Source organism: Misgurnus anguillicaudatus, chromosome 24, assembly GCF_027580225.2.
Source record: "Misgurnus anguillicaudatus chromosome 24, ASM2758022v2, whole genome shotgun sequence".
NCBI lineage: Eukaryota > Metazoa > Chordata > Actinopteri > Cypriniformes > Cobitidae > Misgurnus > Misgurnus anguillicaudatus.
In genome coordinates, this window is record NC_073360.2 from 32,087,885 (window position 1) to 32,105,000 (window position 17,116).

General features: G+C 34.3%; 2 protein-coding genes and 1 long non-coding RNA gene across 9 annotated transcripts in view; 2 read left to right on the top strand and 1 right to left on the bottom strand.

Moving 5' to 3' along the window:
- LOC141361415 (myelin-associated glycoprotein-like) overlaps positions 1-10,966 on the top strand; it is a 67,109-nt gene extending 56,143 nt beyond the window's left edge. For 2 of the 3 annotated variants that reach the window (XM_073862571.1, XM_073862570.1), the window contains exons 2-13: positions 541-596; positions 763-1,146; positions 1,374-1,667; positions 2,095-2,194; positions 2,334-2,372; positions 4,108-4,140; positions 4,258-4,305; positions 5,104-5,130; positions 5,473-5,514; positions 5,718-5,774; positions 5,957-5,975; positions 9,177-10,966. In XM_073862571.1, the coding sequence (XP_073718672.1) occupies positions 557-596; positions 763-1,146; positions 1,374-1,667; positions 2,095-2,194; positions 2,334-2,372; positions 4,108-4,140; positions 4,258-4,305; positions 5,104-5,130; positions 5,473-5,514; positions 5,718-5,774; positions 5,957-5,975; positions 9,177-9,239 (1,146 nt within the window). In that variant the 5' untranslated portion in view covers positions 541-556 and the 3' untranslated portion in view covers positions 9,240-10,966. The remainder of the gene's footprint in view (positions 1-540; positions 597-762; positions 1,147-1,373; positions 1,668-2,094; positions 2,195-2,333; positions 2,373-4,107; positions 4,141-4,257; positions 4,306-5,103; positions 5,131-5,472; positions 5,515-5,717; positions 5,775-5,956; positions 5,976-9,176) is intronic. The other variant, XR_012367473.1, reaches the window with a different exon arrangement.
- A 931-nt stretch (positions 10,967-11,897) lies between these two features.
- LOC141361416 (sialic acid-binding Ig-like lectin 14) overlaps positions 11,898-17,116 on the top strand; it is a 35,953-nt gene continuing 30,734 nt past the window's right edge. For 2 of the 5 annotated variants that reach the window (XM_073862573.1, XM_073862575.1), the window contains exons 1-3: positions 11,898-12,068; positions 13,100-13,480; positions 13,715-13,742. In XM_073862573.1, the coding sequence (XP_073718674.1) occupies positions 12,032-12,068; positions 13,100-13,480; positions 13,715-13,742 (446 nt within the window). In that variant the 5' untranslated portion in view covers positions 11,898-12,031. The remainder of the gene's footprint in view (positions 12,069-13,099; positions 13,481-13,714; positions 13,743-17,116) is intronic. The other 3 variants (XM_073862572.1, XM_073862576.1, XM_073862577.1) reach the window with 2 other exon arrangements.
- Positions 15,176-17,116, bottom strand: part of LOC129452310 (uncharacterized) — a 3,971-nt gene continuing 2,030 nt past the window's right edge. The window contains exons 5-6 of the long non-coding RNA XR_012367474.1: positions 15,798-15,968; positions 15,176-15,319 (exon numbers count right to left, since the gene is read on the bottom strand). This is a non-coding gene — a long non-coding RNA (uncharacterized lncRNA). The remainder of the gene's footprint in view (positions 15,320-15,797; positions 15,969-17,116) is intronic.

Sequence of the window (17,116 nt, forward strand, 5' to 3'; positions counted from 1 at the left end):
TTGCGTTAGGATGTCATTTAAAATATTGGTTTGTACCTTTTTTTCATGATTTATTTTTTTATATTTTCTGATTTTTAAACCTTTGTCGCCTGGCGTTAGGGTTTGGGTAAGGATGTCATTTTATGTAAATCTAACCCTAAACAAAAGCGACAATGGTAAGAAAATAGGACAAAACAATTGAGTAACAAATACACGTATGTGACACGTAAACAAAAATATTTGACATGTTCACGCAAAAAGTCGCAAAAACGTGTCAGTGTCACGGAAAAGATTCACAAAATTGCTTGACTATAGGTATGTAATTTCGTGAAGCTGGGTTGCGTGATAGATGCTTTGGTGACTTTACAGATCCAATTTGTTATCAGATCTCTCATAAATATATGATATTTTATCCAATAATACATGTCTATTCTATTGCAAGTAAACTCGCCTACAACACCAATATTCAAGATTCAAACAATAAAATGTGGCTACTTTACATTTAATCTGCTTCAAACCATTTCTGAATGCTTTGGTGAATTGCTGTGTTTTACCCTTTAGTTTTCTTCAGTTCAGTATGGGTGCAAAGACAACAGTTTTGCTCTTATGGCTTCAGGGTATGAATGTACATTTTATCTATTAATAAACTGAGTGAATATATTATTTTTTTTAACATTTTGTGGTTATTTGTTCTTTAAAGTGGCTTTTACAGTTTAACATCATTCATCAGATCCATTACTTACTTTCCCAGATTTTTTGTCTAAATTTATGTCTTTTTTTTAGTTTTTTGGGTTTTTGTGTTTGCTGATGTTTGGAAGGTAGAGGTACAGCATGAAATGAAGGCTTTGGTCAAATCTTGTGTTGTGTTGCCCTGTTCATTCCAATACCCCGGAACAGGACAGCCCTCTGCTCGTACGAGAGGTATTTGGCACAAAAAAGAAAGCAAAAACAAGGACTATGTCTATTCTGAGGATAAAACACTCATTGAGGACAATTTCAAGGGTCGCACCAGACTGGTTGGGCGACTGGGTGAAAAAAACTGCTCACTGGAGATTGATGACGTCAAAGACCATGACAACGGCCCATTTTGTTTTAGAGTTGAATTAGAGACATCAGAAAAAAAAAGATACTCCTTTGTGGACAATTGTGTACACATTAGTATGATTGGTGAGCATTTTTATTGCTATGAAACCTTCTGAGAAAAACAATAGAAATTATTATGTAATCAGTAGTAATAATGGGAAATGTATTAAGGTTTTAATAGAAACTCTTTTTTTTTCAGAACAACATACATGCAAAATATGTCTTTAAAGTGTGGCACTGTATTAAACGCTGGTTTCTACTTAAATTTTCTATCTGAAATGTGCATTTTGTCATTTACAATCTACGTATAGAGCAAGCCTCACAACCGGAGCTGCATTCTGATCAGGCTGTACAGGAGGGTCGTCCTGCAATCTTCAGATGCTCTGTCAGGCACACCTGCCCCTCCCACCAGCCCAATCTCACCTGGAACCACGATGGCCAAAACATGATGAGCTATAAGGACATTGGTCATGGGAACTGGGAAGTTGAGTCTATTCTGACCTTCACACCCACAAAAGATGACGATCACAGCGATATCATGTGTACCGTCAATTATCATGGTGTCAAGGATCAATTTGTAGCCAGCCGTGCCATCTTTGTGAAAGGTATATAGGAAGTATAAGTTTGCAAACCCCTTTGGGAGGTGTTTGTTCTGCAGTATCTTGGGCAGTGAAGCTGCTTGCATAGTTCTTGATTACTCTGTAGGTAAATTATTTCGTTTCCTTACATTTGCTGCATGATTAAGTTGTTAAACGCAGAGGTTTGATGATATTAAGATCCAGTTTTGCTATTCAGTACTGCTAATGTACTCATGGGCAATTATCTCTTACTGTATCATTTGCTTTAAATCAAAGTTTAAAGTCATATCACTAATCTTTTTCTGTGCAAGATGGAACACAAAAATGTCAAAACAGTCAAAGTCTCTTTTTCATTCAATGAATGTTTAGTGATCACTTTCAAGTTTATTTGCAATCGTAAAAAACAAAATTACATCGTTTCATGGAGTGAACAATGTGATTGTGATTTTAACAGAACTAGCAACTCTCAATCACATCCTGATTCCAGTTTTCTGTGGGCTTGGAGTCGCTCTTCTTGTGGGAGGACTGAGTTTCTTTATAATCAAGAAATACAAGTGAGCCTGATAGATATATTGTACTGTAATGAGTGAAAAATCCATTTATTCTGTTTGTGTTTAAAGTAAAAATAATAATGATATAAATAATTACCGGATGTGACTCACAACCTTTCATTTATGCTTAAATCTTTCCCAGGAAGCGCATTGAAGATCTCCAGTCCAGAGATGACAATGGGTGAGTATAATGGGTTTCCCGTCTATATACCAGTGAATTACCAGTGAATTATTAAGAGTAGGCTCACATGAATGCCGCCGATAACTGTAGGACTCACATTTGTTTTCATTATCTAAAATATCAGTACACTGTAAGAACAAAAATCAACAAAATACGTACCCCAGCTGTCACTGCACTGTAAAAAAATGCGTAATGAAGTAAAAACTACTTGGTTTTGCAAGTCGAGTTAACCTACTATTATAAGTTTTGACTTAAAAACATTGACATAACTTATAAAAACATTTGACAAAAATGCTGCATTTACAGTGCTGGGCATTACCCTTTAAAGAGCACCTATTGTCCGATTTACATTTTAAATTTCATTTGATGTGTAAGTGTGTATTAGTGCATGTTAACAATACGCAAAAGGTACAAATCCCAAAGTAAACAATTAGCGAATAATTGTCTCCAATGTAAATCTCTTTTCTTGTACTACAACAAACACACGGATTGTAGGCAGCAGTTTACTTCCTGGGATTTATGATGTAGAGAAGACCGACATTATCATAATTCCTCCTGCTTGGAATCACAGTTAAGTCCTGTTAGCAACCGAATCTTTCAAACATGCGAAGAAAGTGTCACATTTCCGGTACAGATTACAGATTAGCTGGCCAATCAGGGACACAGAGTTTTTTAAAGCAACACTATGTAGTTTTTTACCTTTAAATAATGTCTCTAAAAATATTTCAGTGATAGAACAACTTTTAACTGGACAAATTGTACTGTTGCTGCAACCTGAGCAGCCTCCTAGCTGCTACAAGCACACTCTGAAAGTGGCGGTGGAGGGTAGAGCACACAGCCCTGCCCCTCCCCCTGCCTGCAGAAGAGTGTCTGATACCAGGCACTGTTGCGCTTTTCAACCACATGGGGGAGCTGTAAGTCATTTTTACTTGGAAACTACATAGTGTTGCTTTAAATCAGTGCGTTTCAGGAAGAGAGTGAAATCTGGAGCTACAAAACTGTATGTAAGTATGTGGGAAATAATGTGTTTTTTAACCATAAACCACATAAACACATACCAAATACACAAAATAGGTTCACTTTAAAAAGGTCAGATATGTATACATTTGGTACCAATTTGTACCCCTGAGGTTCTAATATGAACTCTAGGTACAAAGGATACAGCCCCAGTGACTGCTAGGGTACATATTTGTAAAAAAATACAAAATGTACATAAGCTGGTTTAAAATGCAGATTAAGAAATTTTGGTAATCCAAAAGTGCAAAATGTAATCATGGACATGGACCAAGAACACATGGCACAAACAGCATGCAACAGTCAATGACTAACAAAGGACAATGGCAACATAAGGGCACAGACTAATCAAGGATAGCAAGACACACCCGGAGACAATTTGGGGGGGGGGGGCATGACAGGACTGCAATGGTCAAGACACAAGGACTACACTGTTAAACACATGCAGCATTTTTGTCAAATATGTTACTTTAACTTCCAAAATTAAGTTAAACAATATCAACTTGATTTTATATGTTATGTCAAGTTATCACAAGCCAAAACTTAAAATAGTAGGTTAAATTGACTTGCAAAACCAAAATGTTTTATCTTCTTGTTGAATATTTTTACAGTGCACAACAGGAAATGACATGACATGAAATACAGAATACATGATACAAAATAAGGACATAATACAACAACCCTGGCAATTTTATTAATAATCTGTGTTATTTTCTTTCAGGGTGTGGAGTCGACTATCAAGAATGTCTCGCAGGTAAATACAGCATTTAAAACAGTTCCTTTAAACTTTGTCATTACATTCATTAAACTCCAGTCTAGGATGCACAAACCATCTGAATTAAATAAATCTTCTCTGTGTGATTAACACCAGATTCCGGTCAGGTGGAAACAGCGCTGGACCAGATCGAAGAGATCAGAGGCAAGTACTCAACAATGTCCTGTAGTCCTTTTCTGCGACAGACTAGCACAAAATTGATCATTTTGTGAAAATGCACTGTATCCACTGTATCTTGCATTGTTTGGATTACAATTCCATTATAAAAGTTTAAATGAAGAGTTTCTTTGCAAAACGAGATAACCACCTTTTTTTATTGTTCAGAAATCTCGTTTTTTTTTTTTTGGTTGTGCATTCCAATTAACATCAATTCAACTGCAGTTAGTTTGCTTTGATTTAAACCTTCATAACTTACAAAATACAGCTAAGTAGCACCATAAAACAAAATAATAACATGATAACATAATAATAAACATGTTTTGACAAAAATGTTAAAAAAATGGATTTATCTCGTTTTGCAACGAAACTCTTCAAATATAGTTTAAATATGTTGCCAATGATTCATTATGATTTGATAATTTGTAATTTGAAGAATATTTTCAATTAAAATAGATTTTAAATGTAAATTATGTATGTGCTCATGTCGCAATGTCAACATCTGTAAACAGTTTGTGTCAAAACCAAAATCACTTGTATGGCAGCACTGATTGTTTTTTTTTCTCGTAAAATTTTATATATTCAAAAAGTCTGAAGCTGTGGTGTGTTTTTTATCTGTGGGCTAATTTTATAAAGTTAGACTAAGGGTATGTCTAAGTGGAAATTGATTTTTTTTTACATTGACGCCTATGAGTGCAGTTAAGTGTGATGCCACGCTAAAGATATGACTATATTGAATGTAAAAATGGATGTCACTCATTTACATCTTTCTGTTCCTCTTTTTAGGAGGTCTATTTGGAGTAGATTTTCAAGGTATGCACAAAACATGCTGTTTAAAAAGGCACGAATTATGTACTAGTCATTGCACAATATAATACTGAATAGAAAATACTATAGAGAAAAATGACAAACATATTTAACATTTATTTTAGAATACGAATTTGAAAATTAATCAACACATTGCGGTAAAATATATCAAAATACATAAAATAATGATCATTTTTAAATACATGTTTTCTTTCCACACATTTTTTATTTGCATTCTTTATACTGGTTATCCTTACTGGGGTGGCGTAAAGCATTGAAGCTATCTCTAGTAGAGAAGTAAAATATATCTTTGGCAATGTCAACACTGTATTTTTGTAAATTTGAAAGGAGAGGTCATGGTGATCAAACTGACAGGAAAATCGACAACAGGTGAGAATCTTTAGTATAAAATAGGTACTATTAATACCTGCTTTATGATTATGTCATTTGTATAAAGCTAAACATATTTAACCTGTTGTCTCTTTTTTTGGATGCATGAAACTTATTAATTCTACATAAGAAAAGACACTAAAACAAGCAGACACTATAGAAGAAATGTGCAAAATATGTTAATACAATCTATTTTTTTAAAGGTCGGACAAATCAGGAAACAAGGTTTTCTCCAAACCTCGTATGCCATCACCAAAGAGGTAAAAAAAAATTAAGCTATCAGCATAAAATTACAAAAAGAAATCATTCTGATACACAGAAAGTTATCATGTGAATTAACGTTTTAGCCTAACTTTATCTGTACTATATCAGTGAGTCATGTATAAGAAATTTTTTAACACAGTTGCATTACTAATGCTGTCTATTTTTTTATTCATTTCAGTCAGCCCAAATCCTGTTCTGTGAGTATGAATCTTCATCATATTACTTTACACTCTGAAAAATGTTGGGTTGTTTTAACCCACGGTTGAGTCAAATATGGACAACCCCAACCAAGGGCGTTATGCACCATATTTTTTTTAAGGTGGCACAGTGTGCACACTTCATACTGTAATCATAATTATTTATGTCCATTAATAGAATACATTGAAACCTTTTTGTATGGCATTTTTCATGGACTACACAGACAAAAAAGGTCAGGGCTGCGTTTCCCGATAATGTTGTCTCTTAGCGCGCTACCTTAACTACAGGTATACCTTTTCTAGACGTGTTTCCCGAACTGTACCTTAGCGGGTTTCTAAAGGTATACTTTCTTACGAACGACGTTACCAGGTGCTGTCCATGGTGATGGTGCTGAATAGGTTGATATCGATTGCTCGACAATCAATTATTCACTTTATGTAATAGGTTTCGCTGCTTTGTGTTCTTTATTAAAGAAACATTTCAGAAATAGTTCAAGTTACATTTATTAGGAATATCTTGTAAAAATATTTCAAATTGCAAACAACTAAATTCAACCTTGTATATTTTATTTTATATCAAACCCGCGCAAAACCCGCCACTTCATCATGCCAATGCATCCGCTATATGCCTTCACTTGAAAGGATAATTTATATTAGGGGTTCAATAAGTGCGTTGCACAGGGGAATAAGGTGGGTCGTGCAAGTCACCTGGCTTATCTGTGCATTACACTTAAAATATATAAAAACAAACTGTTGTTGTTCATTAGTTCACACGTTTATTGTGCTTGGACACGATGCGCATACCAATGCGGATATAGCCTGACAGCGCATTCACACGGGGCGTAAGCGTTAATGCTTAACGGAAGGCTTGTCTGAAGCGTGGCCAACAGCCAATCACAGTGGCCGCTACACATGCTCCGTTCTTCCATAAACGTAATTGGCTGGCTTTGTCTAGGTAATTTGCATAAGGCGATCTGATTGGATGACGCACGCGTTGCCGCTTGAAAAGTTGAGAAATGTTCAACTTTTGCCGCGAGCAACGGGACTGACGCGGCGCCGACGGATCCACAATTCAGTTCGGCAACGCATGACGTCACCCATTAAAAGTGAATGGGAAGCGTTAACGCTGACGCCCCGTGTGAATGCGCCGTAATGGACTCATTTCTGGAGCCTGTCTGTCTGTCTACCTTAAATATAACATATAAAATATATATTATGGAATATATAAATATATATTGATTTAGATTTTAGCTTTTTATTTTGAATGTTTATAAAGAATATGGCATGCAGTTGCCTCAAAGTTATAAAACATTAAAACACTTTGATGCAAAGTCGAATTAATATTAATAATCATAATTAGGAAAATCAACAATTATGATTTTGTGAGGAATGTGCTCCCGTGGCATGCGATTTTTACCTGATTTATTTATTTGCAGCTAAAATACTAGCCAGTAGACTAAAGATTTAACAGATATGAAATGCACAAATGAAATAGTGAGATTCGCGGTATAGCTGCCATAGTTTCACCAACTCATCCACCCAAAATATATTTTTTAAATAGTTTCTTAAGCTTGTAGCATTTAATAGTTCGAAGCTCCTTTGGGTAACATAAAAAATCTAACAACCATCAATGTAATGATGTCTAATTATGTGAATGTTTTATTCTTTAAATATAAAAAATATTTGCCCAATTGAACACGGAGTGTGCAACTTTTTTTTTTTTTTTTTACAAATATTTAGTTATATAGACTGCAATGTAAGCTTTTATCACAGTGATGGCCCCTAGCGGAGTCAGGTGGGATAAGGTATAGCTAAGAGTGCTCCAGACCAACCTTCCAAAAGTATGACTTACAGAAGAGATACGTAACTAAGAATTTTTCGGGAAACACGTATTAAAGACTGTGGTGTTTATAAATCAGCATAAATCAGTATATAGCAACAGTGGTGCAGTGATACTTAAGCTATCTAATGCAGACTGAAGCATGGGGTTACCGGGGTATTTAATCACAGCTTAGAATGCGTTTCAACCCATCAGAATGAAGGACAAGAACTGCCCGTTTTATAATTGCTATTTTACACATTAATGAAAAATTAATAAAAAAATGTTTTACTCATTTAAATGTTACATTGATGCGCTCATCGGTCACGTCTGTGATTGGCTGTTATGATCAACACTTAAAAAACAGGGTATAAAATAAACCTTTGATGCAACGTATTTTCACAATTTGCATTAAAAAAATGCAACTTTAAAAAACTAGGCAATAATACATATTTATATAAAATTATTAGATGAACACATCTTACACAAAATGCAGCAGCAACATGTCCACGACCGTGCACAATAATGGCACCAGCACTGTTCTGTCTGGATTTGTATAATTCATAAACAATTCATTGCGTCTAGAATGAAAAACGTGATTAAAACTGTGAAAATCTCAGAGTGAATTGCAGAACTGGTTATATTTTGCCTATTAAACAAAGTAACATGAAAAGATGATTCATTTATTTTGTGGTTGCATGCAAAATCCACTTGGCTCAAAATTCTAAGGGGCACGTGACGCTTGAATGGGCATGACGCCTCTGAACCCAAACACTGGGTTAGAAATAAACCTTTGCTGGGTTGTTTCAACCCAAATGGTGTATTGTTTCAACCTGGGCTGCGTTTCCCAAAAGCATCATAAGGCATCATCGTAGAAAGTGTTCTTAAGTGCAAAGTTCAATATTTATTGGAATATGCAGCCCTGTGTAATTATACAACCCAGTGGTTTATTTATAACCAATGGTTGGGTTTGTTCATACTTGACCCAACCATGGATTTAAACAACCCAACAAGTGTATTAAAAAAATTGAATTGATTTGATAATTTTATTGTTTCATTTTATTTCTTAAATGTCATGACTTTCAGGCCCAGTTTCACAGACAAGGCATAAGCTGTCCCAGGCTAAAATGCATGCTTGAGCTCTCTTAACTATAAAAATAATTTGCATTGACACATCTCAAGTATATCAGTGCAATTGTTTTTTTTCTTACAATGCACACCACTAATGTTTTTTCCACGGCACATTTATAAAAGCAAATTAAATGTCCTAATTTAACTAAGGATTAGTAGCTTAATCTAAGCCCTGTCTGTGAAACCAGGCCATAATCCATACAGTATTTATAATAAAACGACATCTGACTTATTTCTATATATATTTTAAGGGTTATGATTATGATGATGATTACACCAACACAGCAGATCTCAACGTATATGGAAATGTCTGATGTAAATATCACATTAACAAAGTGGGCCCCACACTCTTAAATAGATCAGCATTTTGTATAAGAGAGGTAGTTAACAAACAAGTTTTTCTATTAAAATGAGGTTTTATTTAGGATTAAGCAAAAATACTACATGTTGTCAAGCTTTTTTTTATTGCCTAATAGCCTATTTGCTTTTGAGTCTGTATTGACTTGACTGTGTTTAAAATGTGTTTTGTTTTCTTTATGATTGTACATCATGATTTTTATTTTAAAATAATTTGTAAAAAACAATATTTGGTAGTACATCTTGATGTTTACATTCTATCATGTAGCATACCTGTCAAGTATCCCGTTTTGGCCGGGAAAGTCCCGTATTTTACCCTTCTTTCCCGGCGTCCTCCCGTATTAGTATTTTCCCGTAAATCTCCCGTATTTTAACCTGCGTTATTACAAAAATAATAATGCCCAGGCGGAGTAATAAAAAACATTCCCAATCCCAGATCGCTAAAGATCCACTCATTCCGCTAATCCACTTCGTGTTTTCCCACCCGCTCCGCAGCATCTCTGTGTGCACTCTCTGCCTGGAGAACGAAGACGACAGTTTCTGTCTGAAGTTTGTTGCATTAACAGGTAGATTTATTACATAATATATCAGTTGTTAAACCGCAGAATTACTAATTTGGAAGTTTGTTTATGTATTTCTTTGGTTAATGATTTGCTGTCGGTGTTCTAAAAGTGCTAACAAGTTAGCAAGCAAACAGCAACAAAATATCTACATTATCGTTACAATGCTTGTTTAATGAATTAAATGTTCCCGGTCAGATCTAAGTTAACATAAACACTAAATTTGCTGTTGTTGGCACACTTTGTAGACAAAAAATACCAAAAACACCAATGCCTTCACAAAATAAAGACAGAGAACGGAAAGGGAGGCTGGTAAAGGCAGTTCAACATTGCAAACATTGATTCAAAACTCCATCAAGCCAACAGGTAAATCATATTGAATATCTATTGTCACACTTTAATTCTTGTTATTATATTTTCCCATTATAATCACTTGTAATCACTTGTCTAAGTTGATGCTAGTAATATAGTAACACATCATTTATTTATAATACTATATTAAAACCATACTATAGTACCACCCCCATAGTGCCCTTTTTGGTTTGGGCCACTGCCCCATCTAGCATTTTCATTTTCTAAATGACAGTTCTCATTACAAAGAAAAGTGAATGGTTTATAAATAATTTTGGCATTAAGGTATAATGCAAAAGAAGTTAAAATAAGGCTTTTCAAACTAAGGCCATTGGGTTTTGTACAGATGCAAATTTGTGTGTATAGTGTACAGTATGAGTGTGACTTATGAAATGTAGTTTTCACAGAGCTGTGTGTTTCACTAGTTTTCTTGCTAATGAATTAGTTTGTTTAGTTAATTTTAACACAATTATCAGCACTAAGGTTTAAAAAATATTATCCGGCCCTCACCAGTCTTAAAATCTAAGGAATACTGGAGCTTGTTTGGGTTGGTGGTGGGACTGTTCGCGGTGGGCGCCGAAAAATTTCCCTTATTTTCAAATCCAAAACTTGACAGGTATGCATGTAGTTTAAAGACATTAAAAAAACACAGGCTTTATAATTGTATCATACTTCACCTTTTTTGAGCAGGCTGTGTCTGAATATGAATGATATATATTCCTAAATTCTGTGTAAAAAATAATCATACAGTTATGCCATAAATAAAACGCCTGTCTTTCATTGCGTGTGTGTTTACGTTTTGATCCAGATTTTACAGTAAAAGTTTAATGCATTTACACGTGTTTGACCAGCAGATGTCCTCAGCGTGCGGTGTTTCATTTTCGTTCTCAATCATTTTGGGAAAGCAATGGGTTGAAATGAGTCCCTAATTAATATACACGTTCATACTGATGAAATAACTATCATTTATTTTAACAATTATTATTTGTTCAGTTTGGAAATACTCCACTGCATCCCAGCGGTTTGTGTATCGGTAAACCAATCAGGACCTCAGAGGGGCGGGACTTGTTATGTTCTACATTGTAATAGGCTGTTTTTCCGCTCGAGTTAAAACAAGGCTGTCCGTTTTTCAATCGTAAAGCTGCATCCTCCAGAGGTCACATTTGTCTTATTTCAAAATATTCACAATTATAAAGTTGACTACTATTATTTTAGTTAATATTTGTTGTAATATTTATGACTTGCGAATTTTGCTCAGTCAACCGAAATAAACCAGGCTTGATGACGTATGTAGCCTGCATATGCGACCTCAGGAGGATGCAGCCTTTTAGTTTGAGAAACGCCCACAGTGTAGACCGCATTCGTAGGCAAGTTTTTTGTGGAATAAATACCAAAATATTTAAACTTTACCTACCCAAATCTACCCTTATAGGTAACGAAACATGGAAACGTTTGTTACATTTAATAGTTAATTAAACACAGTTCTTTTATGCATAACCTATCTGTATTATGCACATTCTTTATATTAAACTTTGTGTCCTTTCTGTGGAGAAAATTCTGTCTTGCCCTATAATGTTGATCAGTACGTTGTTCAGACAGGCAGTTGCTTAATGCTCAGTTTATTAAGGGGCTTATTAAAGATAGTTTCAGGGTGGGGTCTTAGACCAAAAACATATTTTCTTTATCTTTTGACTTACACTAGCCTCACACTTAGCCACCACCCAATGGAAAGTGAAAGTTATAAAAACAGTTCAGCATATTATCGTTTTCAGTGTATTAAATGACATTGAATATTTTTAGTAGTTTTTGTAAATAAGAGCACACATTGTGATTCAGGGATGAAAGGACAGCTGTTACTTCATCTACTTTTCCAAGGTACTGAGTTTCTTTCTCCTCTATTCATGCATGTTATATTGACACAAAATGTTTGACATGTCTTTTACACTTAAATACCAAACTTTTCCTTTAATAAACAGTAGGCCCTACATAATGTTTCATGTAAAATGTGTTTGTAAATGTAGCTTACTTTTTAATTTCTATCACTTCAAATGTTTTTTTCAAACTTTACCAGAGATGGGACCAAGTCACACATGTGCAAGTCTCAAGTAAGTCTCAAGTCTGAACCTTCAAGTCTCAAGTAAGTCCCAAGTATTTTTTGTCTTGGGCAAGTCAAGTCAAGTCAAGTCACAGGCTATATCAAGTCAAGTCAAGTCAAGTCCTGTAGTAGGTCAAGTCAAGTCCAAGTCAAGTCACCTTATTATTGTAATTTTACCTGCAGAATCTGATCTTAATAAAGTGAAAAGACAAGATATACAGTAAGTAACTAACAGTTAATTACAATAATTTGGATTTGCATTGTAAATTACTCATGTTCAGTAAAATACATCATGGAATCAAACAAAATTGTAACTTCATAAATTATTTATGTTTCACTTCTGCCAACCTTGTTTGAAATGTTTGAAATTTTCAACATTGAGTCCATAAAACAGCTTAACATCCAACAGACTCCTCTCTGAACACCTCTCTCTCTCTCTCTCTCTCTCTCTCTCTCTCTCTCTCTCTTTATATCTTGCCAGACACCAGGCAGCCCTTATTTTGATATATTTTTTGACTTTATGGAAATGAAACATAATTCTCACTGTTTGGGACCCCTGATCAAATATACTGTAAATATAAACACATGGTTTATGACTTTAAATATAAAGTAGTTTTGATGGCAAAGACAACAGTTTTGTTTTACTGCCTTCAGAGTATGACTTTATTACATAACATTCATGCTCTGAATAGACACATTATTTATATTTTGATATTTTGACTAACTCATTCTTTATAGTTACTTTATATAACATGTACATTTACTTAATTTTCCTAACCTAATTTGATCCATCATTTATTTATTTTTTTAGTTTTGGGAGTTTTCGTGTTTGCTGATATTTGGAAGGTAAAAGTAGAGCACGAAATGAAGGCTTTGGTCTCATCTTGTGTTGTGTTGCCTTGTTCATTCCAATACCCCGGAACAAGACAGCCCTCTGCTCGTACGAGGGGTATTTGGCACAGAAAAAACAAAACAAATATATACATCTATTCTGAGAATAAAACACGCATTGAGGACAATTTCAAGGGTCGCACCAGACTGGTTGGACGACCGGGTGAAAAAAACTGCTCACTGGAGATCGATGAAGTCAAAAAAAGTGACAACGGCCCATTTTGTTTTAGAGTTGAATTACAGACATCAGTAAAAAACAAAAACTTCTTTGTGTACGATTGTGTACACATTAATATGATTGGTAAGCATTTTTATTGCCATTAAACCTTCTGAGAAAAACAATAGAAATTCTTATGCATTTAATAGTAATAATGGGAAATGTATAATTTGTAAGATTTTCTGGGTTTTGTTCAGTGGGGAACTTTACTTATAACAATCTAAATGCAAAAGATGTTTTTAAAAGTTTGGCACTGTATTAAACACTGGTTTACACTTTAATTTTGTATCTGGGATGTGCATCTTATTTACAATCTAGACAAAGCTTCACATCCGGAGCTGCATTCTGCACTGTAAAAAATTTCCTGTAGAATTTACAGTAACTTACTGGCAGCTGGTTGCCAGCAACTTACTGTAAATTAACTTACAGTAAAAATACTGTATACAATTTTACAGTATTATTTAAAATACTGTATACAGTTTTACAGTACTATTTAAAATACTGTATACAGTTTTACAGTACTATTTAAAATACTGTATAGTTTTACAGTACTATTTAAAATACTGTATACAAATTTACAGTACTATTTAAAATACTGTATACATTTTACAGTATTGTTTAACATGCTGTAACTGTATTTACAGTATATTATATTTTCTACTGTAAAATATACAATAATTTTATACTACAATGTATATTACAATGTGTATTTTACCGTAAAATTTCCTGTGATTCATTTTCCCATTTCTATTTACTACAAAACTGCACAAAATTTAAATGGAGGTGTTAAAACAGCTTTAAGTAAAAACAAAAATAAGCAATGACAACATGTTTTTAAAATTTCTTTTAGTTTTTCAAATACATGAAATCAGATTTTCATATTTTTGCACATTGAACTTTCAGCTTGCATCACAAACTGTTTTTCTCAAACCGGCAATAACATTTACTCATAGATATCATATTACAGAATTTTAAATCAAGTCATGCACTAACTCAGTCATAATAACAATGTTCAAATACAAAATACTTTTAGCAAGTAACACACAAAACATTTACACACACATATCACAGCATCAATTCATGAACAATACATTCAAATGCAGTCATAAGCAATGTCAAAAACTCATACATTCAAAATATTATTCTGAGTAAATTGTAATTTCTTGCAGCAACAGCTTTTTCAAAGCCAATGTAACATTTACTCACCGTTTCATTTCACAGTATTATCAAATAATCTTAGTACAAATTCAGTTATAACTGTAGACGGTTTCAGCAGTAACAACATAAACAAACGGCTGTCACGGTCCGCATGAACTTCCGATAAACTCCGCTAAGAATAAAAAACAACAAAGTTCTTTAAACGCATTTTATTTATATAAAAAGCAAAAAAACAACACATAGATTAGCTCGGAAACCAAAACATTTGTTATTTTCGACGAGGCATTTGTTTTTAAGAGATCAGTTTAGCAACTAGTCAGACCATTAAAAAAGCGAAACCGGAAGTAAGGTTCGGATCCAGACGTGTATCATGTGCATCCGATGAAACCGTCTATAAGAATAATAAAAAAAAAAAACGTAACAAAAACTCTCCTGCGTAGACTTATTTTGTTTTTAGAAGCAACACTAGTAACATGTATACACTGGAGTTTCATAATACAATATTATATATCAGTGCATGGACAAATTAACCAAAAGAAACCTTTAAGATAAAAAAGGACTTCACAAACCTCTGGTGAGTTGAGTAGAATGTACTTGCTAGTAGCTTAATAGTTTTGCTTAATTCATAAAGTTCTGAATAAAGGTGGATATATACATGATGGTTCAGGCCAGAGTTCTTCCTTTGCACCATCTTCCCACTTCTTTTGCTCACCTGGAACTTAGAAAGAGCACTTGCTGTTGTCGGGGCTGATCCTCACAATAAATCTTTACATAAAAAAAAAGAATTAATTAGATCATTTGATGTGTAAGAGAGGGACACTCCACTTTTTTAAAAAATAGTGCCATTCCTAATCGTTGCTATACAATAATATCCTCATATTGCTCAGGCCCACTGTAATTACCACAAAGGACCAGCAGTTGCTAATAGATGACAAGACTTTGCCACTTCCTGAAATCTTAAATCATATATAAAAGCCCTTATGTCCTTCCTAACCTGTATGCACTTTCTTTAGGGGAAAACAAAAGAAGATATTTTGAAGAATGATTGTTACCAAACCACTTTTGTTGATGGGAGTCAACAAACCAACTAAACATGTTTGGTAAACAAAATTTTTCAAAATATCTTCTTTTGTGTTCCTCTGAAGAGAGAGCATACAGGTTAGGAAAGACATAAAAGTAAGTAAATGATGAGTCTTTCTTCAATATTTACCAAATGTTATAGCATACTGAAAGATGTACTTACCTCTGAATAAACTCCAAAGTAGTGGCTGCTTCCACTTGGTACTCGATGTTGAGCACGTAGTAGCAACCAAAGTGAACAGCAAAAGCTGAAGAAATGGTAGGTCAATCGCAGGAAAGCGGACTTAGCCTTCAATCGGCAGCATCCATTTTTTGTTTTGTAGATCTGGATCCTCTGAAAATAATTAATTAATAATAGCGTTTGTTATTTGATTTTGGTGTAAGTAACAATATTTAGATGTTAGAGCTTTTCTCAATAATTTGAAATCTATCATTTTAAAGTGATAGTTCATATGTCCCCAAAATTCTTTCATCATTTACTTACCCTTGTATTGTTCTAAGCCTGTAGGAGTTGATTCTGTTGTATTTATAAATACACAAAAGAAGATATTTTAATAATTGATGGTAAGCATGGTTGATGGTACCCACTGACTTCCATAGTAAGAAAAACAAATACTGTGGAGGTCAAGGGGTATTGTCAACTATTAGATAACCATCATTTATCAAAATATTATCTTCGCTCAAGAAATTTAACTCATGCAGGTTAAGAACAACACAAGAATAAGTAAATGAGTACAGAATACAATTTTTTTTGGGGGGGGGGTTACCTAAAAAGGCCAATCATCATTTCATTACTCTTGATATTCAAAACTCAAGAAGAATGCCAAAATTTAAGCATAATGCTTAACATTAACAAAGGATTAAAGGGATAGTTCGGCCAAAAAATGATATTAATCCCAAGATTTACTTACCCCCAAGCTGTCCGAGATGCATATGTACATCGTTTTTCAGACAAACACATTTTCAGATGTTTTAGAACTTTCAGTTAATTAAATGTGAAGTTACGGGGTCCACGTTCTTCAAGTCCAAATGTGCGTCCATCCTTCACAAAATATATCCAAGTGGCTCCAGGATGATAAACAAAGGTCTTCTAAGGGTAATTTGCACGGTGTTGTTGTAGAAATATCCATATTTAAAACTTTATTAACGAAAATAACTACCTTCCGGTAGCGCCGCCATCTTAGACTCCTCTGTATTCAGGAGAGAGTATTAGTGTAGTGTACGCACTTTTCTTAGTGACGTATGACAAATTCGGAGGGCGGGGGCACAGAGCAGCAGCAGAGTAATCTCTGTAAGTTGCGTGATCTTGAATGCGGACCCGACTAAGATGGCGGCGCTACCGGAAGGTAGTTATTTTCGTTAATAAAGTTTTAAATATGGATACTTCTACAACAACACCGCGCAGATTACCCTCAGAAGACCTTTGTTTATCATCCTTGAGCCATTTGGATTATTTTGTGAAAGATGGACGCACTTTTTTTG